This window comes from Macaca mulatta, chromosome 16, assembly GCF_049350105.2.
Source record: "Macaca mulatta isolate MMU2019108-1 chromosome 16, T2T-MMU8v2.0, whole genome shotgun sequence".
In the NCBI taxonomy this organism is placed as follows: domain Eukaryota; kingdom Metazoa; phylum Chordata; class Mammalia; order Primates; family Cercopithecidae; genus Macaca; species Macaca mulatta.
The window spans coordinates 64,249,121-64,273,019 of NC_133421.1; the positions used below are offsets into that span (position 1 = coordinate 64,249,121).

The following is a 23,899-nucleotide window of genomic DNA, read 5'->3' on the forward strand; positions in this document are numbered from 1 at the left end:
GAGAGGAAAGACTAAATTGAAGCTGGAGATATGTACATGTGCCTCCCTTTTCTTTCCTTATGGCCCAGCTTTGTTTGAGCCTACTATCCAATGTTTTAGTTTAGTTTAGTTTTGTTTTGTTTTTGAAATGGAGTCTCGCTCTGTCGCCAGGCTGGAGTGCTGTGGCGCGATCTCGGCTCACTGCAATATCTGACTCCCTGGTTCAAGCAATGCTCCTGCCTCAGCCTCCCAAACAGCTGGGATTACAGGTGCACACCACCACGCCCAGTTACTTTTTGTATTTGTAGTAGAGATGGGGTTTCACTGTGTTGGCCAGGCTGGCCTCAATCTCCTGACCTCAAGATCTGCCTGCCTCGGCCTCCCAAAGTGCTGGGATTACAGGCATGAGCCACCACGCCTGGCCCCAGTGGTTTTTAAAGCATCTCCCAAAGCATGTCTACCCTGGGTGACAGAAAGCAAGTGAGGAAGACATCTGTAACATAAATGGAAGGACCCTGACTTTCTGATTCTGGTCCTGGCTCCATCATTTTCTTTCTTTCTTTTTTTTTTTTTTTTTTTTTTTGGAGACAGGGTCTTGCTCTATCACTCAGGCAGAGTGCAGTGGCGTGATCTCGGTTCCCTGCAGCCTCCATCCCCCCGGTTCAAGCGATTCTCCTGCCTTAGCCTCCTGCCTCTGAGAAGCTAGGACTACAGGTGTGCACCACCACACCTGGCTAAGTCTTGTGTTTTTAGTAGAGATGGGGTTTCATCATGTCATCATGTTGCCCAGGCTGGTCTTGAACTCCTGGCCTGAAGTGATCCACCTGCCTCAGCCTCCCAAAGAGCTGGGATTACAGGCGTGAGCCACCATGCCGGGCCCTGGCTCTATCATTTTCTAGTACAGTACATCTTTGACAAAGACCATTTTCTCATCCCTTTTGTCAGTACAGCACAGTACTGTACTGTTTCATTAGATGCCACTGTAACCTAGATGGCAGCTTAGGACTCTGTCCCTTGGAGATATGGGTGATAGACTTGAGAAAAGATTTCAGAAAGCAGATGGAGAAGGGGTTTACACTGCCACAACACACACAAAAACTTCAAAGAGAACAGTAAGCATCACCATTCTCTTGTTTTTTCACCTTTTATATTGTGAAGTACATCATGGATACAGAAAAGTATATTTAACATAAAACTGTAGCTTAATGAATAATTATCAAATAAACTCCTGAGCTACCTGCCACCCAGGTGAAGAAATAAAATATTGTTAGCATTCTTGAAACTCACCCCTTTCACATGCTCCACCCCTTTCAGATATGATTCTCCTAATCATATCACTTTTCCACCAAAAAGGATGATTTCATAATAGTTATTTCCTTACCTTTCTTGGAATTTTACCACCAAAGTGTAGATCCCTAAACAATATGGTTACTTTTTTGAATGTTATGTGGAGATAATAATATTGAATATATTCTTTTGTACTTTCTTTCCAAAGATTAATCTTGTGTAGCTTTAGTTCGTTTATATCAATTTCTGTATAGTATTCCATTGTATGAATATACCTTAGTTTGTTTATCCATATTCTATTGTTGATGAATATTCAAGTTGTTTCCAGTTTTTGGCTGTTAACGACATTCTACTAAAGAACTTTCTTATGAGTGTATCTCACTGATCGACACGTGCATACGTTTCTCTAGGGTCTATACCTCAACGTTGAATTTCTGGATCACAGGGTAGGCAAATCTTTGATTTGTAATGCCAAACTGTTATTCAAAGTGGCTGTACTAGTTTACATTCCTAGAAGTAGTGTATGAAAGTTCCCATTTGTCCAGGTGCTCACCAACACTTGATATTGTCAGATTTTAGATGTTACCAATCTGGTGAGGGAATAATGTTATTGCCTAGTGGTTTTAATTTGTATTTCCCTGATTAGTAATGGGGTCAAGCATCAGTTTATACATTTGTTAGCCATTTGGCTTTTCCTTTATGGAAAGCGCCATTCAAATATTTTGTCTATTTTTTTTTTTTTTTTTTTTTTTGAGACGGAGTCTCGCTCTGTTGCCCGGGCTGGAGTGCAGTGGCCGGATCTCAGCTCACTGCAAGCTCTGCCTCCCAGGTTCCCGCCATTCTCCTGCCTCAGCCTCCCGAGTAGCTGGGACTACAGGCGCCCGCCACCTCGCCCGGCTAGTTTTTTTTTGTATTTTTTAGTAGAGACGGGGTTTCACCATGTTCGCCAGGATGGTCTCGATCTCCTGACCTCATGATCCGCCCATCTCGGCCTCCCAAAGTGCTGGGATTACAGGCTTGAGCCACCGCGCCCGGCCATATTTTGTCTATTTTTCTAATGGGTCATCTTTTTATTATTGATTTGTATTAGTTCCTTGTACATTCTGGATACTAGCCCTTTGTAAGTTGCATGTGTTTTAAATATCTTCTCCCACTCCGTGGGCTTTTTACCCTCTTTATGATATATGTTGATGAACAGAAGTTTTTAATGTTAATATAATTATCATTTTACCTTTCACATTTAGATCTGTAACCCATCTGGAATTTAATTTTTATGTATACTGTGTAATAGGGATCCTTTTCTTTTGAGATGGAGCCTCGACCTGTCGCCCAGGCTGGAGTGCAATGGCATGATCTCGGCTCACTGCAACCTTCACCTCCCAGGTTCAAGCGATTCTCCTGGCTCAGCCTCCTGAGTAGCCAGGATTACAGGCGCCTGCCACCACACCCAGCTAATTTTTGTATTTTTAGTAGAGACGGAGTTTCACCACGTTAGCCAGGCTGGTTTCGAACTCCTGACCTCAGGTGATCTGCCCACCCCGACCTCCCAAAGTATTGGGATTACAGGCGTGAGCCACCACAGCTGACTCATTTTTTTTTTTTTTCCTTTTAGAGACAGAGTTTCACTCTGTCACCCAGGCTGGAGTGCAGTGGCACAACCACAGCTCACTGTAACCTCAAACTTCTGGCTCAAATTAACCTCCTACTTCAGCCTCCCAAAATGCTGGAATTACAGGTGTGAGCCACCATGCCCAGCCAAATTTCATTTTTTATCTACAAGTTTATCCAGTTGTCTTGGCGCCGTTTATTGAAAAGTCTAGCCTTTCTTCACTAATCTTCAGTGACACTTTTCTCATATATCAAATGTCCATTTTTACATGGGGATCTATTTCTGAGATCTCTCTTTCATTCTGCTTTTGTCTATCCCTGTTCCAGTGCCACACTGAAATATTACAGCTTTCATAATCAGTCTTGGATCTGGTAGAACAAGTCTTTCCACCTTATTCTTCTTCAAGAGCCTCATAGCTGTTTTTGCCCCTTTGCATTTTAGAATCAGCTTATTAAATTACACACCTACATAAACACACACAAACAAACACACTCATTTACTTAACTGTTGGGATTTTTATTGGGATTGTACTGAATCCATAAATCAATCTGAGAAGAATTAACATTTTTACAATATTGTGTCTCCTAATCCTTCAATGTAGTATCTCTTCTTTTGTTTAAGTCTTTTCTAAGTTCTCTTAGTAAGTTTTTTTTTTTTTTGAAACAGAGTCTCGATCTGTCACCAGGCTAGAGTGCAATGGCGTGATCTTGGCTCACCACAACCTCTGCCTCCCGGGTTCAAGTGATTCTCCTGCCTCAGCCTCTGGAGTAGCTGAGATTACAGGTGTGCGCCACCACGCCCAGCTAATTCTGTATTTTTAGTATAGACAGGGTTTCTCCATGTTGGTCAGGCTGGTCTTGAACTCCCAACCTCAAGTGATCTGCCCACCTCAGCCTCCCAAAGTGTTGGGATTACAGGTGTGAGCCACCACGCCCAGCCTCAGTAAGATTTTATAACAATGTATTTCAACTCTTTCAGAACTTCAGTTCAACATTTTCCTAAATATTTCATATTTTTGGTGCTACTACCATTGTATTTTTCAAATTTCATTTTGTATTTGTTAGTGGTATATATAGAATTACGATTGGTCCACATATTGATTTTAGAAAATTGTTAAATTATTAATTTCATAATTTATCTGTAAATCTTCTGGATTTTCAATGTATATATTAGATCATCTGTAAGTAATGCAATATTTTACAATTCTTACATATTTTGTTGCTTTTTCTTGTTTAACTGCATTTGCTAGATCTTCTGTACAATGTCAAATAGACAGTGATAGTGAATATCCTTGTCTTATTTCTGATTTCAGAGAGAAAGCTTTTAACACTTTACTATTAAATATGATATTTACTATATATATTTTGTACATACTCTTATCAGATTAAAGAAATTTCATCCTGTTCCTAGTTTTCTTTTTTCTTTTTTTTTTTTTCGAGACGGAGTCTGGCTCTGTCCCCTAGGCTGGAGTGCAATGGCATGATCTTGGCTCACTGCAACCTCCACCTCCCGAGTTCAAACAATTCCCCCACCTCAGCCTCCCAAGTAGCTGGGATTACAGGAACCCGCCACCAAGACCGGCTAATTTTTGTATTTTTGTAGAGATGGGGTTTCACCATGTTGGCCGGGCTGATCTTGAACCCCTGATGTCAAGTGATCCGCCCATCTTGGCCTCCCAAAGTGCTGGGATTACAGCTGTGAGCCACTGCACCTGGCCCTGTTCCTAGTTTTCTAGGAATTTTAATCATGAATGGATATTGAATTTTGTCAGATGCATTTTTGTCTTTATTGAAATGATCCTGTCATTTTTCTTCTTAAATTGTGTGATAAATTAATTTTTCAATGTTAAACCAACCTTGAAATCCCAGATAAATCCAGTTTATATTATTCTGTTTCTAAGGTGATTTGGTTTGCTGATTTGTTTTGCTGTTTTTTCATCTAAGCTCATAAATGAGACTGGTCTGCATCTTCCTTTCTCTTATTGTTCTTGGTAAGTTTTGCTAGTGTTATGGATGAATTGGAAAATGTCTCTGAAAAAGTTTGTGTGAAATTAGAATTACTTATTCTTAAATACTTAATTGTATAACTGAAGAAACCATCTGGGCTTGGAATTTTCTTTGTGGGAATATTTTGTTTGTTTTTGAGAAAGAGTCTCACTCTGTCGCCCAGGCTGGAGTGCAGTGTCATGATCTCGGCTCACTGCAACCTCTGTCTCCCAGATTCAAGCAATTCTCATGCCCCAGCCTCCTAAGTAGCTGGGATTACAGGCATACGCCATCATGCCCAGTTAATTTTTGCATTTTTAGTAGACACGGGCTTCACCATGTTGCCCAGATTGGTCTCGAATTCCTGATCTCAAGTGATCCACCCACCTCAGTCTCCCAAAGTGCTAGGATTACAGGTGTGAGTCACCATGCTTGGCCAATATTTTGTTCTTGATAGAGTATTCTTTGTTCTTAGAGGATTATTCATGTTTTCTATTTTTTTCCTGGGTCAATTTTGGGAAATTTTATTTTTTTAGGATAACACCCATTTCACCTAAAATTTCAAATTTATTGGCATAAAGTCATTTCTAATATCCTCTTGTCTTTTAAATGCCTGTAGCATCTTTAGAACTGTTCCCTTTTCACTCCTAAAACTGATGATATTTGCTCCCTCTCTCTTTTTATCACTCTTGTCAAGCTGGGCGCAGTGGCTCACACCTGTAATCCCAGCACTTTGGGAGGCCGAGGTGGGCGGATTACCTGAAGTCAGGAGTTCAAGACCAGCCTGGCCAACATGGCGAAACTCTGTCTCTACTAAAAAATACAAAAATTAACCAGGCGTGGTGGTGTGCACCTGTAGTCCCAGCTACTCAAGAGGCTGAGGCAAGAGAATTGTTTGAACCCAGGCAGTGAAGGTTGCAGTGAGCCAAGATCGCACCACTGCACTCCAGCCTGGGAGACAGAGACTCCGTCTCAAAAACAAAATAAATAAACAAGCAAACAAACAAACAAATAAATAAATAAAATATTACTCTTGTCAGAGATTTGTGAGTCATTTCAAAGGTCCAATGTCTGTCTTTATTGATCCTCTTCATGTTTTTGCTTCTTATCAATTCGTGTGCTTTTTCTTCTCTTTTTCCTGGATATATTTTGCTGGGGCTTTTTTGGAGGGGAAAGGAGGGGCTTGTTGTTGGGTTTGTTTTGGAGTTTTCTTTGGTAGCTTTTTGACATGAATACTTAGCTCTTCGATTTTTTTAGCTTTTTTTTTTTTTTGCTAACATAAACAATTAAGGTGATACATATATTTTCTCTTAAAAAAAGTCTTTAGCTTAATTCCACAAGTTTGATATGTATATTTTTATTATCATTAAGCAGAAAAAAAATCTTAGAACTTCCATTAGGATTTCTCCCTTGACTTTTGAGTTACTTGAAAGTGTGTGCCTTAAGCCGGCATAGTGGCTTATTCCCATAATTCCAACACTTCGGGAGGCTGAGAAGGGAGGATCAGTTGAGCCTGAGAGTTCAACACCAGCCCTGGCAACATAGTAAGGCCCTGGCAACATGGTGAGACTCCATCTCTACAAAAAATAAAAAATTAGATGGGGCATGGTGGTGCGTACTTATGGTCCCAGCTACTCAGGGGGCTGAGGTGGGAGGATCACTTGAGCCCAGGAGGTAGAGGCTGTAGTGAGCCATGATTGCACCTCTGCACTCTAGCCTGGGCAACAGAGCAATACCACATCTCTCAAAAGGAAAACGTATGTGCCTTAGCCAACCAAGCACAGTGACTTACACCTGTAATCCCAACACTTTGGGAGGCCAAAGCAGGAGGATCACTTGAACCCAGAAATTCAAGACCGGCCTGGGCAACACAGGGAGACGCCATCTCTACAAAAAAAAAATTTAAAAATTAGCCAGGCATGGTGGTGCACACCTGTAGTCCCAGCTACTCAAGAGGCTGAGGAGGGAGCCTGGGAAGTGGAGGCTGTAGTAAGCTGTGATTGCTCCACTGCACTCCAACCTGGGTGACACAGCATGACCATGTCTCAAATATATATATTTGTGGGAGATTAATTCCTCCAGAGATAATTTGTGTTTGGTTCTGACAGGCATCTGGGGGTCCATTCAATCCAAGACCCCCAAAAACCAAGTTCACAATTTGAGATTCTCTGGAATTCTCAGAGGATACAAATAGAAGCTAAGTTCTGAGAAAAGACTGGGCTGTGGTTTTCACAGAATTTTTTTTCCTTTCCTTTTGCTAACCTTTTCCTCACTCAGTATCAAGAAAGTCTTCCCCGCAGTCCCCTGGGGGTGCAGTAAGAACAGTAAGTTTACTGCTAATTCACCCTAACCCTTACAGTGTAGCCGTTTGAGATTAGTCTAATACGGTAGGGAAGGTTTCCTTTTACTAGACTCCCAAATGTGGATAGGCCCTTGGCCTTGGCTTCTGGAGCCATCAGTCCAGGAGGCTAGCCAAACCCAAACTTACTTTGCCTGGATTTGCCAATTATCAATCCCCCTCACCTGGGGCAAAATTACTTTAATGTTCTGATATTTCACTTACCTCTCTGGGTCTCTACAAAGAAAGGGTAGGTCACAGAGTAACTTCACCTGCTCATTTATATTTGGGAAATGTTTGAATGGTTTATAACAAGCATATATTTCTTTAACTTTTAATTACAGTTTCTTTAAAAATATCAAATAGAACTAAAAGGCTGGCCAAGTGCGGTGGCTCACAGCTGTAATCCCACCACTTTGGGAGGCCAATGGGGGCAGATCACTGGAGCTCAGGAGTTCGAGACCAGCCTGGCCAACAAGGGTGAAACACCATCTCTACTAAAAATACAAAAATTAGCCGGGCATGGTGGTGGGCACCTGTAATCCCAGCTATTCTGGAGACTGAGGCAGAAGAATCGCTTGAACCCAGGAGGCAGAGGTTGTAGTGAGCCGAGATCACGCCATTGTACTCCAGCCTGGGCAACAAGAGCAAAACTCTGTCTCAAAAATAATAAATAAATAAATAAATAAATAAAAGGCTGATGATAAAAACAGCAATCTCCTGTCTACTCCCAGTCCTACACCTCCCAGCCTGCACTCCTTTCATTGCTTTCTAGCTTCCAAAGATGTGTTAAAGTTTTTTATCTGCTGCTGCATTCTTTTCATCCTTGTAGGTTTATACAAAGCTTTTCTATTGCTTTACTGTCATTTAGTGAGGCTTCAAGAGACAAAATTAACAGGCACAACCTGCCACTTTTAATTAGAAGCATAAAATCCAGGCTGATTTTGGACGTTAACACGGAGTGAATGGGATACATCAAAGAATGGTTGGCTGCTTGTTTTAAAGAGGTCCCACTGGTAACAGGATGGTAGTGACGATGGCGGTGAGGACAGACCGGTGAAGGGAGAACCCAGAGGCTTGTGGGGAGAAAGGGTTTTTGTGGTTAGGAAGAGACGGAGGTAGGCCCCTCAGCCAGCTCCAGCAGGACAGAGACAACAACATACAGCGCACAGGGAATTCGTGCCTCAGGGTCACAGTCCATGTCATGAGGACTGCTGGCCAGCTCATCCCAGTTCTGCTCCATGATAGGTTTCACCTGCAAGGAAACCCACCAGATTGTAAAAGCTAGGAATAACGATATACCAGAAATGGCAAATATTTGGTCACACTCCTTACTGCTGAGCCGACAGGCAGACGTAATAATCCATCATGGCACTCTTTCCTGCAGAGCCCGGGGAGCTTCATACTCTCTCAACATAGTGGCAGGCTCTGCTAGTCAATCTGCACTGGAACTCAAGATCACACCAGCTGCTATCCTGAGACTAACCAATTTACACCCCTCTCTTGCCCATAGATAAACAACAGAGCCTAAAGAACCCATTACAAATTGTCCTGGCAACTCTGTGTCCAGAGAATTGTTACAAACCAGCTGCATGGATGTGAGCTGGCAGAAAACCATGGAATAAGAAGGGGCTGTACCCTGGGACTTCTGGGTCCCTTGAGCATATGGGCATTCCCTTCCACTATGACCCTGGCCCTCAGCCCAGGCTGTCTCACCTGGTCCTTCAACAGAGGAAGAGTCCACTTCTCCAGGGCCTCAGCCACAAGATGCTGCTCCTCAGACAGCTCTGGGGGTAAAGAAAGAGAGTGGTTGGCAAAAAGGAGAGATACATGGTGGGACAGGGCCTCAGTGGCTGATCACACCCAGAACATGCATCATCAAAAGGTTCCAGAGAGCCTCTGGGAGTGCTAGATGAGAGTTGCTCCAAACAGGCCTCTGCTGCGACTCCTGCTTCCCTCTCGGCCTGCAGGAGGTCATAGATGAGGAACCAGCCTCTCAATGCCTGGCCTGAGGGACATGAAGGGGTACCCCCCTGTGAACTGTGAAGAGCAACGTGCAGCCCCTCCTCCCAAGATGTGACTTCCCACAGGCCTCTCTGCTCACACTTCCTCCACCCCAGCCTACAGCGAGACCCTTCCTCACCTAGCAAGGCATCCAGGAAGTCCAGAATGGCCTCTGCGCGTGCTCCTACCAAGATCCCAGCAGCATTAAAAAGGCTGCTTAGGAGAGGATTGACTGGGTCCTCCATCTGCAGCTCCCCGAAAATCAGGACCTCAGATATCTAGGGCCAGGAGTTGTGGGAGATGAGCACCAGTCTCACCAGAGCAGACCATCCTCACTGTGCCAACTGCCCTCCCCTCTGGCTCCTCTCTCTCTCTGCCCCAGTGCTTTCTTAGGGGCTCTTACTTTTTGCTCTGGATCCTGCCAAAGCTCCTCCCTGCCGAGGCACTTAGTGAGGAAGTTTAGCACATCTTTCCTCTTGTCCTCCGTCAGTTCCTGGAGGACACTTTCCATGTTCTCCAACTTCTCCTTCATGTTTCTGGAATCCTCCGAACCCAAAGACTTTCCTGTAGAGGCAGCAGTTGAGAACCTGGGCCACCCAGCCCAAAAGGCTTTATTTCTGAGGCTCTGTTATTTGTCTGCCTGGCTTCTGGAGACCACCTCTTTGTATCTTCCCTTCTTCCAATCTTTCCGTGTTAAAATTAAGCATCCTTCTTCCGAGATACCTACCATCATTGCCTCCCACTGACCCCACTTCCGTCTTCCATCTCCCCAGCTCACCCCCAGTCTAGTCCCAATCCCAAATTCTTCTCCACCTCCCGGAAAAAACAAAAACTTGGTTATTTGGTCCTTGCCATTCCAAGTGCAGTCCTCAGGCCACACTGGAAGTAATTAGGATTTGGAGAAAGTTGAAGCAGTGGTTCTCAACCTTGACTGCATGAGAATCACCCGAGGAGTTACTCCGAATCCTGAGGTCCAGGCCATACCCCCACAATTAAGTCAGAGTTTCTGGAGATGGGACTCAGTCGCCACTAGTTTTAAAGTTCCCCCGTGTGATTTCAGGGTATAACCAATGAGAACCACTGCGTTTAGAGGAGACAGACTCAGCCTCCAGACTAAAGTTGAAACCTGCTAGGCAGTGCCCCTCCTTCATACCTACTCCGCTGACCCCACCTGAGCAGCAGTCTTGAGCCACTCAGGGTGGGTTGGTGCAGCCACCCTGAACACACTTGGCTATCACCCTTACCTAAACAGGATGAAGCACCATCCTTCTCTGCAGAGAGAGGAAGAGTTATTTCAGAATCTTTAGATCACCTCCAGTCCCCTGCAGACTTCTCTTCCCAGTGATGGAAGTTTTCATGCTTGCAATCTGAGCCCTCACGGGTGACGGCTGGTACCAGGGAGCCTGCATCCTCATCAGTGTGTGTCAATGGGAAAGCACTGTATTTGCAGACCCCTCCCATATCCTCAAAAACAGGCAGTCATAGGACCGTGCCTAGATGACTGAGGAAGAAGCCAAGGCCCAGAAAGGGGGCAGCATACCCTCAGTCGCTCTGCAAATTTGGGTCAGACTTCTCTATCCCTTTCCAACCTCTCTTAGGCAGTACAACCCCGCTGGCATCAAGGGGAAAACCTAGAAATTCCAGAGGAAGCCACACAATTCAGAATCACAGGGACCTTCTAGTCTCACTCCTTTATTTCAAAGTCAGGAAAGGGCAGGCACGGTGGCTCACGCATGTAATCCCAGCACTTTGGGAGGCCGCAGTGGGTGGATCACTTGAGGTCAGGAGTTTGAGATCAGCCTGGCCAACATATAGTGAAACACTGTCTTTACTAAAAATAAAAATAAAATTAAAAAAAAACTTAGCTGGGCATGGTGGTGGGCACCTGTAATCCCAGCTACTTGGGAGGCTGAGGCAGGAGAATTGCTTGAACCCAGGAGGTAGAGGTTGCAGTGAGCCGAGATCACACCACTGTACTCTAGCCTGGGTGACAGAGCAAGACTCTGTCTCAAAAAATTAAATTAAACTAAAATAAAGTCAGGAAAACTGTGACTTGAGAGGCTGTAGAGCTAGTGAGTGGCAGGATGGGACTAGACCCTGAGACTGCCTGACTCCAGTCCAGGACCCTTTTCACAGCCAGTGCTGTCATGCTGGAACTGGCCAAGTCATTTAATTGTGCTTCCTAGGCCAAAAAGCCTTCAGGGAGGGCTGTAAGCTCAGGATCCAGCTGACTGCCAGCACAAAGTTGTCCTAGGAGCAGCCTGGAAACCCTAGTCCAACGTACAATCCAGACTCTTCTCCAACAGGCTAATTTTTCTCCTGCGTTTGCCATGGTTCCCACCTGTGGGTGCATCCTACCACATCCTTGGACCTAACCACTCTATAATTTCATTTTTTAAAATAGTGTTCTTGCCCATTCTGAAATGATGAACAGGAAACCCAGCAGCTCACTCACCTTCTGGAAAGGATTTTGTTTTGTCCCTCAAACAAATATCGAAACAAGCACCAAAAAGGGAGGGAAAAAACAAGTTATTGGAGAGACCAGTTCTCACTCTGTAAGTTCCCTTTCTCCAGACCCTCTCAATCCCCACACCAGCCTCCAATAAAAAAAAAAAAAAAGACAACTGTTCTTTTTTTTTTTTTTTTTTTTTGAGATAGAGTTTTGCTCTTGTTGCCTAGGCTGAAGTGCAATGGTGAGATCACGGCTCACTGCAACCTCTGCCTCCCAGGTTCAAGCAATTCTCCTGCCTCAGCCTCCCAAGTAGCTGGGATTACAGGCACACGCCACCACACCTGGCTAATATTTATATATTTCATAGAGACAGGGTTTCACCACTTTGGCCAGGTTGGTCTCAAACTCCTGACCTCAGGTGATCCGCCCACCTTGGCCTCCCAAAGTGCTGGGATTACAGGCGTGAGCCACCATGCCCAGCCAAAAAAGACAATTATTCTCTTTAGAGACTGGGAGAGGAGTTAACGACTCTTATGTCATGTTCAGGCAAACCCTGAGTCAGCAGGTCCAGGTCCCCAGGCCACAGCATGGAGCCTCAGTCCTTCCTAGTGCTGAATCAACCCTTTTCCCTGGACCCCTCCACAACCTCCAAGCTCACCAGCCACCCACCCTAGGCTGACAGAGTCTGGTTGAATCCCACCCCCCACCTCACTGGTGTGTTTAGGTTTCCCCATCCTGTTCCCCATCAGCCTTTGCTTATTCATCGTCTCCTTTGTTGGGGAAGACAAGCTGCTTTACTCGATAGCTCAGGACCCAATTTGGGAGGATGGTCACTTCCCTTTGGCCCTAGGAAAAAGGAGCTCACATTGACAGATCCCCAGGTGCATTATCTTGCCTGATTTCCCAAACAATCCTGTGAGGCAGTCATTTGTATCCCCATTTTATAGACGAGAAAACTGAGGCTCTGAGGGGTCAGCAGGTGAGTCCGTCTCACAGCTAAAAACAGTGGCAGAGCTGAAATTTGAACCCACGTCTGATGCCAAAACTCATCCTGTTGCCACTGTTCATTCAACAAATGTTTACTGAGGAGTTGCTTTGTTCTAGGCACCATGGCTCCTGTCCTCCTGCCTCCTAGAAAGGAGACAGACAAACAAGCAAAAATACACTTGTGTAATGATGAACCATGGGAAATGTACAACGAAAATGAAGGCTGGGCGCAGGGCTCACACCTGTAATCCCAGCACTTTGGGAGGCCGAGGTGGGTGGATTGCTTGAGCCCAGGAGTTTGAGACAGCCTGGACAACATAGCAAGACCTCATGTCTATTTAAAAAAAAAAAAAGAAAGAAAGAAAATGAAAATGAAAAGAGGGCATCGCTAGAGAGTAACAAGGGAGGGACTGGGCAATGCCACTCACCCTTTCTTGGGGCAATGTGGCCAAGAGCAGCAGGGCTGCTAGGAGAGGAGTGAAGGAAGAGTCTAGGGCTGGCATTGCCTTGACCTGCGGTGCGTGGGCCAACGCTGACCGTCACAGTTCCTGCCTCCCAGGATCCTAACCTTGTGTTCATAGCTGAGATGACTCTGAAAAATCTCGTTTCCAAATTTATATTGCCGGTCGCTTTTCAGGGTTTCTTTCTTTACCATCTCCAGAGTTTCTGTCACCAGATACAGGTTTTCTCTCCTATTAATTGATCGGAATGAAAAGGGTAGTTCCCTCTTCAGCTTCCTGGAGACAGTAGAGAGAGATCAGAGTTGAGGATCTCAGGGTCTTACCTCCCACTGACTCTTCTCCCTCTCCGTGAGCCAGCTCCCATTTAAGATTAATCGCTTCTGAGACTGGAAAACCAAGGAACACAGCACTCCATCGCAGTTCACTTTACCCACCTTGGGGTGGAGGTAGGGGTGGGGTACAAAGTAGGGCGAGAGGCCGGGTATGGTGGCTCTCGCCTGTAATCCCAGCATTTTGGGAGGCTGAGGTGAGTGGATCACCAGGCACACATCTGTAATCCCAGCTACTCAGGAGGCTGAGACAGGAGAATCACTTGAACCCGGGAGGCAGAGGTTGCAATGAGCCAAGGCTGCACCGTTGCACTGCAGGCTGGGCAACAAAGAAAGACTCCATCTCAAAATAAATAAGTAAATAAATAAATACAAACAAAGTGGGGCAAGTATTCACTAGCATTTATGGAGGATTACAATGTGCCAGCTGTGAGACACACTTTTCCACTTAATCTTCACAATCCTGTGACGGTAGGCAGAATTACATCCACTTTCCACATAAAGATACTGAGGCTTAGTGACAGGTTGTGAATGGTCCAAGGCCACACAGATAGTAAGTGTAGAGCTGGGATTCAAACCCTGGTCAGTGTAAATCCAAAGGGAGTGCCCTTCCCATGACACTGAGATAGGCATCTGTGAAGCCCAAGACACCCTCTTCTCTGACGAGGGCCTCCAGTTCCTTGCACCAGTCCCTGGAGCCAGCTGCACCACCTGCCCTTAGGCTCATGAAGCATCTGATTCCATTCCCGCTGGAGGAAACTCATGTTATGACCTAAAATGTCTGATGGAGTTTCTATTTGCAATCAAAAGGCCCTCGAGGAAGACATGGGTCCCTGCCTCCAATGACCTTCCCCTACCTATCCAGTGCCCCCACCCCACATATAGATACCAATACCCTCACCTGACAAACAAGCATTCTATAATAGAAAACACTGAGGCCGGTTGCAGTGGCTCAAGCCTGTAATCCCAGCACTTTGGGAGGCCGAGACGGGCGGATCACGAGGTCAGGAGATCGAGACCATCCTGGCTAACACGGTGAAACCCCATCTCTACTAAAAAAATACAAAAAACTAGCCGGGTGAGGTGGTGGGCGCCGGTAGTCCCAGCTACTCGGGAGGCTGAGGCAGGAGAATGGCGTAAACCCAGGAAGGGGAGCTTGCAGTGAGCTGAGATCCGGCCACTGCACTCCAGCCTGGGCGACACAGTGAGACTCCGTCTCAAAAAAAAAAAAAAGAAAAGAAAAGAAAACACTGAGCTCTCTCAGAAAAATTCCGAGGGCCCTCCCTACTGTGGTAGGGAGGGGTAATTCAAAGGACCAGTAAAGTTTTATTGTAAGCCTTTGTTTTTAATTTATTAATAAAAAAAGAGGGGGCCTGGGCGGAGTGGCTCACACCTGTAATCCCAGCACTTTGGGAGGCCAAGGCAGGTGGATCACCTGAGGTCAGGAGCTCGAGACCAGCCTGGCCAACGTGGTGAATGAAACCCTGTCCCTACTAAAAACACAAAAATTAGCCAGGCATGGTGGCGGACACCTGTAGTCCCAGCTCCTCGGGAGGTTGAGGCAGAAGAATCTCTTGAATCCAGGAGGCAAAGGTTGCAGTGAGCCAAAAATGGGCCATTGCACTCCAGCCTGGGCAACAAAAGTGAAACTCCATCTCAAAAAAAAAAAAAGAAAAGAAAAGGAAAAGGAAAAAGGCACCTGCTCCCACTCCACTCAAGGAGAGCAAGGCCAGGAAAACTGCGGGGCACCTTCCCCTGAGCTACTCCTCAATCTCCAACAATCCCAGCTGAGGAAAACAACCACAGAACTATTGTTGAGGGCATGGCTAGTGATGTCCTCTTGAATTGGAAGCACCTGCCCACCAGCTACCAGCACCTCTGTGGCATTTGATTGGTGCCACCCTGCTGGGGTGGGGTGGCTGCACTCCATGCAGGAAATGTCCTCCAAGGGTTGCTTTGCTTTCATTGTGCTTCACTTCAGCTCTCTTTCACTCAGTACCTGCTATGTGCTTGGAGTCAATACAGAAAGGTTAGTAAAGTCAGTCCCTTGTCACAAGTTGCTTCCAGTCCAGTGGGAAAGACGAACATGGAAGCCACTGGCTTGCCCACAAGGCAGAGGCAAACAAGCACAAAATACTGATGTGGTCAGCTCAGTGCAGGAAAGCAGAGGAGAGCAAAGGAGAGTGCCTCTTAAACCACCAGGTTTGGAGGCGGAGGTTGCAGTGAGCCGAGATCGCACCATTGCACTCTAGCCTGGTCGACAGAGCGAGACTCCGTCTCAAAAAAAAAAAAAAAAAACACCAGGTTTGTCCAAGTCAGAGGAATTAACCATCCTGGGGAACAGCAGGGATATGAGTGAACTGGGGGCATCAGAAGGCTTCCTGGAGGCTGCTCCTGGGTAAATGAGAAGGTTTTCTGGAGGCAGAGAAGAGGAAGGCATGCTTGTGTAAAGGGCAGGCTGGAGTAATCCTGGAAGTAGAGAGTGAGAGGCTGCCCTAGAGAGCCAGTCCCCCACAAAGCTAATGAAAAGCAGGGAAAATAAAAATAAAAATAAATAAAAGAGCAGGTCCGCCACCCTTGAATCCCTTGGTGCCCGAGATGGGCTTCTTCCCCTCCTTCCCTGCTGCCCAACTCCAACCTCACCTGTTCTCAAGGGTATCCAGATACTGCTGGGATATCCAGTTCTCAGATATCTCGATTTTCTGATCGTGGGAGCCCTAGAAGCTGCCTGAAATTGTTATTTTTTGGGGCAATTTCACTATCAACTTTCCCTTTGAGTCTACATTATCCAGAATTTGAAACTCAGCCTTTTGACCTGGAAAGAGAATGGTAAAGGTCACTCTGGCGCGGACCCCCAAAAGATCTCTCTCCAAAAAACCCTCCTTGGGGCAGCCCCATCCTGGGCTCCATGCCACCACCCCCCTCCCTTCTGAGGGAGCGCTCCAGCTGCGGCTGTCCAGGAAATCTGTTCTCACCAGAAGCTCAGTTACCTGGGGTCACAGGATCCCAGAATGGAGCCCACTCCTCCACCTTCTTACCACACGACCTTGGGTAAGTCACTTAACCTCTTTGTTTCTTCATCTACAGTAGGAGAATATTACTAATGTTTATTTCCTATATTTAGGGAAATTAAGGCCAGGCGCAGTGGCTCACGCCTGTAAACCCAGAACTTTGAGAGGCTGTGGCAGGCAGATCACTTGAGGTCAGGAGTTTGAGACTAACCTGGCTGATATGGTGAAACCCCGTCTCTACTAAAAAATACAAAAATTAGGGCCAGGCGCGGTGGCTCATGCCTGTAATCCCAGCACTTTGAGGTCAGGAGTTCAAGACCAACCTGGCCAACATGGTGAAACTCCATCTCTACCAAATTAGTCGGGGGTGGTGGCACGTGCCTGTAATTCTAGCTACTTGGGAGGCCGAGGCAGGAGAATCGCTTGAACCTGGGAGGCGGAGGCGAAGGTTGCAGTGAGCCAAGATCAAGTCACTACACTCCAGCCTGGGCGACAGCCAGACTCCATCTCAAAAAAAAAAAAAAAAAAAAAAAAAAGCAGTTATGTTGCTGTTGTTTGTATGAACCACACAAGTATAAAGTGAGGCAACCCTGGAAAGTCACCCACATGCATGGACTCTGCCCTGATTGATCAGGCACTAATAAGGGCCTTGGTTCTGAGTCAGTTGCCGCCCCAGGGTTCGTGGATGATATGTGGGCATGCTGAAGGGGCTGCGTGCCTTTGTCTCCAACCTCCCAGATGGGAACTTACAGGGGAGGAAGAGCTCCCATTGCTAGGTTTTGGAGGCAGGACTGGATTTCCAAAGACAAATCAATCCATTTTGGAACTGGTGGAAATGTGACAGAATTGGAAACAGTGCCTGAAATCACTATTTGTGTGTACACGAGACACAAATGTCTTAGGGACCATTTGCGTCTTGAGCAGTGTAAAAGAAAAGAAAAATATCAGAGAGAAAAAGAAAAAGAAAAACGATGTGCACAAAGAGTACTATATGAAGAAGAGGAAAAAGAGTAACTTCTGGTAGAGAAACCTGACAAACATTACCTCAGCCAGGTGATCAAGGTCAACATCAACAGTGATAGGTCATGTTGATAGTACATACCCCTGATGTGATGTAATAGGAATGGTACTTTACCTCTGTGGTCTTCCTCCCTGAGACCCAGAACCCAGTCTAACCATGAAAAAAACATCAAATTCCAACAGAGGGACATTCTACACTATCCCTGACCAGTACTGCTCAAAACTGCCAAGATTATCCCAAACAGGCAAAGTCTGAGAAACTGTCACAGCCAAGAGGAGCCTAAGGAGACATGACAACTAAATGTAATGTGGGATCCTGGATGGGATTCTGCAATAAAAAAAGGACACTAGGTCAAAACTAAGATAACATGGGCTGGGTGCGGTGGCTTATGCCTATAATCCCAGCACTTTGGGAGGCCAAGGCGGGCGGATCACCTGAGGTCAGGAGTTCAAGACCAGCCTGGCCACATGGCGAAACGCTGTCTCTACTAAAAATACAAAAAATTAGCCGGGTGTGGTGGCGTGCGCCTGTAATCCCAGCTACTCAGGAGGCTGAGGCAGAAGAACCACTTGAACCTAGAGGCAGAGGTTGCAGTGAGCCGAGATTGCGCCACTGCACTGCAGCCTAGGCAACAGAGCGACACTCCATCTCAAAAAAAAAAAAAAAAAAAAGTTAATATGAATAAAGTATGGACTTTAACAACAAACAAAAAATCCTATGGACTTTAGTAACAAACAAAAAATTCTATGCACACTTTTTTTTCTTTTTGAGACGGAGTCTCTTGCTTTGTCGCCAGGCTGGAGTGCAGTGGCATAATCATGGCTCACTGCAACCTCCGCCTCCCAGGTTCAAGCAATTCTCCTGCCTCAGCCTCCCGAGTAGCTGGAATTACAGGCATGCGACACCACACCCAGCTAATTTTTGTATTTTTAGTAAAGACAGCGTTTTGCCATGTTGGCCAGGCTGGTCTCAAACTCCTGACATCAAGTGATCTGCCCACCTCGACCTCCCAAAGTGCTGGGATTACAGGCATGTGCCATTGTGCCCAGCTAATTTTTGTATTTTTAGTAGAGACAGGGTTTCGCCATGTTGGCCAGGCTGGACTTGAACTCCTGACCTCAAGTGATCCACCTGCCTCGTCTCCCACAGTGCTGGAATTACAGGCGTGAGCCACGTGCCCAGCCCTATGCACACTTTAACTGCACCATCAGCATTACATAGTTACAAAATAACCCATTTAAATAGGGAGCAGACCAAGCTAAAAAATCAATTCAAATTACCAATTCCCATTATTTTAAGGATTTTCTTTTTTAAGTTTGGTTTCATCTCTGCCTCCGAATTTTGTATGCACACAGATGAGCTTTTCCTTAAAGGAAGTTGACTGACTTAGTCAATTTTTTTTTTCCAGACTTACACTTTGCCCTGTCCCTGAGGAGTAATATTATTGTGGCAAAACATCCTAGTTGTGGGTTAGAGTATTTTTCCATTTTCAGTGAATTGATCATTTGGCAAAGTGATTTTTTTTTTTTTTTTTTTTTTTTTTTTTTTTTTGAGAGCTGGCTTTTAGCAAATTGGCTCTTGGCAGTTTACTTTTCAGAGCATTGACTCAGTCTTTGAAAAATGCGAATCTGAAATTTCTCCAAAAGTCCCTTGCTTGCTCAACGAAACTCCACTTGTGGAAAGGCCCACCACCTCGAAGTAATCTGGGTACCGCTCTCGGTCACTTAAAGTACTTCCTGGCACATTGTAATACTCTAAAACTGCTCAGGGCTGTTAGAGCTCATCTCTTGGCATGAGACCTCATAAAAAGAAACAGACTGTATCAGAGAGGTCTGAGCTATGAACTCCTTGCCATTTTTCATATTATGAAATATTTTTTCACATTGTGAAATATAATGAACTCCTCACCATATTCCAGCGTGGGCTCCAAGTGAGAGTTTGACACTTAAACCCAGGGGCTTCTGAAACCCAAGTACCCCAGGAATAACTGAGATCAGAGGCAGGGGGATGGAATAATTGACTCTTCCATAAATTCCCCCAATATCTTAGGGATTTCTGCTCATCAGCAACTCCCCTTTCAGTCTTGACAGCCAGGGAACATGAAAGGATAGTAAGAATCACCACCATGACCACCAGATGATGGGAGCTAACTTTTATTAAGTGCTCCTTTTGTGGCAGACTGTGATAAATGATTCACATAATTTGTTCTAATTTGATGCTTTTTTTTTTTTTTTTTTTTTTTTTTTTGAGACAGAGTCTTGCTCTGTCGCCCAGGCTGGAGTGCAGTGGCATGATCTCGGTTCACTGCAACCTGAGCCTCCTGAGTTCAAGCAATTCTCCTGCCTCAGCCTCCTGAGTAGCTGGGACTACAGGCACGTGCCACCATGCCTGGCTAATTTTTTATATATATTTTTTAGTAGAAATGGGGTTTCACCGTGTTAGACAGGATGGTCTTGATCTTCTGACCTCATGATCCGCCCACCTCGGCCTCCCAAAGTGCTGGGATTACAGGAGTGAGCCACCGTGCCCGGCCCTCATTTGATTCTTACAACAGTCCTCTAGAGTTGACACATGAGGAAACTGAAACTTAGAGCAATACAACAACTTGTCCAAAGGTCACCCAGCTGATAAGAGGCAGAGCCAGGCTTTGAAACCAGGTGCTTCCAGCCCTAAAGCCTGCATCCTTTCTTAACCAGTAAGCAAACTGCCCTCACTTACTTATCCACTTCAATGATAAACACACGAGAAGAGCTCTGCTAAATTAAAAGCAGATTGTTTTACAAGGGAAAAATGGGAAAGAAAGACCATTTAGGAATGGTTTCCAATGGAAATAAATCTCCACTTCTCCCATTCTCCTCCCACCATGCAGCTCTTCCGTGCATTTCTTAAATTAAGGTGTGTGGATGTGTACAAACAAATTCCACAGTTTCGTTGATTGGTTGATTTGGTTGATAACAATGGTGAATTGAGAAAGAGAAGGAATACAAATGGTCAAGGCCTCCTGGCTGGCCACCTGTCATCTACCTTATACTGACCTTGGAGCCCAGAATCCAGTTCATCTAACCGCTTGTCCCCATCTGTGTCCAGAATGTCCATCAGGGTGAGGCCATCGTGTAGTGCCGGCATCCAAAGACAGTTCTCTTCTCCTCCACCAGATGGAAGCAGTGGAATCTATCAGCATCAATGAGGCTTCTAACAGCAATCATATCCCCTCCAGCATCCATCTCCTTAACTACAATTCTTGTGATTTCCTCAAATATGCTGAACATTGCACCTGGACTGACTCGGAAATAGAAGCCAATTTCAGTTTTTGGAAGGAGGGTATTGGTTCAAGTATTTAAATCTTCCACATTTGGCAGCCTGAGGTGTCAGGCCTCTGAGCCCAAGCTAAGCCATCATATTCCCTGTGACCTGCACATATACATCCAGACGGCCTGAAGCAACTGTGTTGTAACCAAGAGAGTTGTAGAGAAATGCCACACTACGAGACTCATTCAGGAGTCCTTTATTGCCGGCGACCGAGAGACGGCTAGCACTCAAAATTTTCTCGGCCCCGAAGAAGGGGCTAGATTTTCTTTTATCCTTTGGTGTAGAAAGGGGAGGGGGAGCCTCACTGAAGCAATCTTACAGAAGTAAAACAGGCAAAAAAAGTTTAAAAAGACAAATGGTTATGGAAAAACAAACAGTTCCAGGTGCAGGGGCTTTAAATCTATCACAAGGTGATAGACATGAGGGCTTTGGGTACCATCAACCGGACACAAATGTGGGGGCTTAGGGTACTATCAACCAGATGAATTCCTGGGAACTGCGGATATAGCTTGCCACGGTATCTTATCAGTTAACTGCATTCTTGGATGTGCTGGGAGTCAGCTTGCACAAGTTAAGTCCTTGAGGAAGGGGGGTGGGTAAGGGGCAGCAAGTGAAAGAGCCAAAATGGAGTTTGTCTGGCTCTCTCAGCTAAGGGAGAGTCAATTCAGGTTAAAACAAGGTAGGGTATCACAACTGAAGATCCACAAAAGAAGTGAAAATAGCCTTAACTGATGATACTCCACCATTGTGATTTGTTCCTGCCCCACCCTGATATGATATAGTCTCCCCTGCCCTTAAGAAGGTACTTTGTAATATTCTCCTGCCCTTAAGAAGGTACTTTGTAATATTCTCCTGCCCTTAAGAAGGTACTTTGTAATATTCTCCTGCCCTTGAGAATGTACTTTGTAAGCCTATCCCAAGCCAGTAAGAACTAATGATAATCCCACCACCCTTTGCTGACTCCTTTTTCGGACTCAGAGCACCTGCACCCAGGCGAAATAAACAGCCTGGTTGCTCACACAAAGCCTGTTTGGTGGACTTTCTTCACACAGACACACATGACATGAGGTCAGGGAAGAACCAAAGGTTTCAGGACAACCACTACCTGGAATGATTTGCCTGCCTTACTTCTAGAAGGTGAGGCAGCCATGACTCAGTAAAGAGGGCTAAACATCACAGATCCCAGATTCTCCTCTGCCCCTCATGAAACCCATCTGGAGGAAAAAAGTAGCAGCTACTGTCCCAAACAGGGAAAGTGAGACCCATTTTCTACATCTCCCTCTGCAGAGTTGCCCCCTTGTTCCAAGGAGCCTGAGGGATGGAAAGGCAGGCCCACCACGCCCCAGCCAGATTAGCGCCAACGTTGACGAACAGAGGAACCAGAGACGGATGAGGGGCACGATTGCCAGACTTCACATTACTAACCTCAACTGGTCGTTTCTTCCCTTGGCTCTGATTCTTGAGCTCCCTGCCTTGCTGTATTCTGCAAGGCAGTTGGATGGGTGCCTCCCTACCAACAATTTCCCAATGAGGTGGTGGTAAGTTGGCCTCAGAAGAAGCAAAAGCTTCCTGGGATCCACTTCCCCATCCTACCTTTGGTCACCTTCCCCTACATCCCTTCTGCCTGTTCCAGGCACTTATCCACTCACTGCTTCCTTCTCTGTCTCTGCCCCCATCATGGTGGTTGACTCTCAATTCACCACCACCCTGGGAATTCCAGGTGTCTGGAAAGACAGTGCCCGGGAACCACAGGCCCATCTCAAGTGGTACCCACCTCCTCTCTGACCTCAGCTGTTCACCAGAAATGGAAGTTGTGAGAATCCCCGCTGCAGATCTCTGCACAGTTCCTGGCCTCTGAATCTCAGGAAGCTAAAATAATGAAATTGAAAGTTGTCCAGGTGTGGAACTTCCTGGACGGGTGGGTAGGGCTGGGTGCCTCACCTCCCAAGCCTTTAGATAAGCCATGTTATAACTAAGCTGGAGGCAGATAAGGTCAGAACCTCTTCTTCTTGGACCCAAGCAGTGCATAGGAGATCCTGATATGTATTCTAGGTGAGTTTGGGCCAGACAATGGTGCACACCACGGCGCCCTGGGCCATGCAATTCAGTGTGTTTGGAATAGAGAAATGGAACATGAGTAGGTATCAAGCGCCAGCAGGCAATGGCTATGTCTGTGCCAGGGACATGAGGACTGTAACCCAGCAGAACCAGCTGCCCAAATGCCATGCGATGGTCAACACTGAAGACCCGGGACAATAGCAGCTAACACCTGGAGTGAACAGGGTGGGCCTGTAAGGAGCACTCAGCCTCCCTCCCCATCCGTGCTCCTGTGTACACTCTCAAGGAGATGCTGCTCTTCCTTATCTGGATGCCACCCAGCTTCTCCACCTACCTCCTTCTCCAGGGAGAGGCCTCTGGCCTCACCCGTGTCCTCTCTCAGAGATAACCACCCTGGGCCGGGCGCGGTGGCTCAAGCCTGTAATCCCAGCACTTTGGGAGGCCGAGACGGGCGGATCACAAGGTCAGGAGATCGAGACCATCCTGGCTAACACGGTGAAACCCCGTCTCTACTAAAAAATACAAAAAACTAGCCGGGCGAGGTGGCGGGCGCCTGTAGTCCCAGCTACTCAGGAGGCTGAGACAGGAGAATGGCCCGAACCCGGGAGGCGGAGCTTGCAGTGAGCTGAGATCCGGCCACTGCACTCCAGCCTGGGCGACAGAGCGAGACTCCGTCTCAAAAAAAAAAAAAAAGAGATAACCACCCTGGTGAGCCCAGCCTGTCTTCCGGCCTCTGCATGCCTCAGTTCTGAAAGAACATTTGAAGGGATGACAGAGGCCAGGCATGGTGGCTCACACCTGTAATCCCAACACTTTGGGAGGCTGAGGCAGGCAGATCACTTGAGGCCAGGAGTTCAAGACCAGCCTGGCAACATGGCGAAACTCCGTCTCTACCAAAAAAAAAAAAAAAAAAATTAGCCGGTTGTTGTGACACACACCTGTAATCCCAGCTACTCAGGAGGCTAAGGCAGGAGAATCACTTGAACCTGGGAAGTGGAGGTTGCAGTGAGCTAAGATGGTGCCACTGCACTCCAGTCTAGGTGACAGAGCAAGACTTAGTCTCAAAAAA

The 23,899-nt window shown here is 46.2% G+C and overlaps 1 protein-coding gene across 1 annotated transcript; it reads right to left on the minus strand.

The window, feature by feature from the left end:
* Positions 1-8,089: 8,089 nt before the first annotated feature.
* GSDMB (gasdermin B) lies at positions 8,090-22,665 on the minus strand. Its single transcript, XM_077971509.1, is given in 12 exon segments — positions 8,090-8,453; positions 8,915-8,985; positions 9,342-9,480; positions 9,606-9,766; positions 10,447-10,473; positions 11,658-11,706; positions 12,426-12,500; positions 13,210-13,378; positions 16,075-16,246; positions 20,499-20,573; positions 20,576-20,737; positions 22,547-22,665. Coding segments are annotated over 11 exon segments (1,248 nt in total). The 5' UTR covers positions 20,733-20,737; positions 22,547-22,665; the 3' UTR covers positions 8,090-8,300.
* Positions 22,666-23,899: the final 1,234 nt, after the last annotated feature.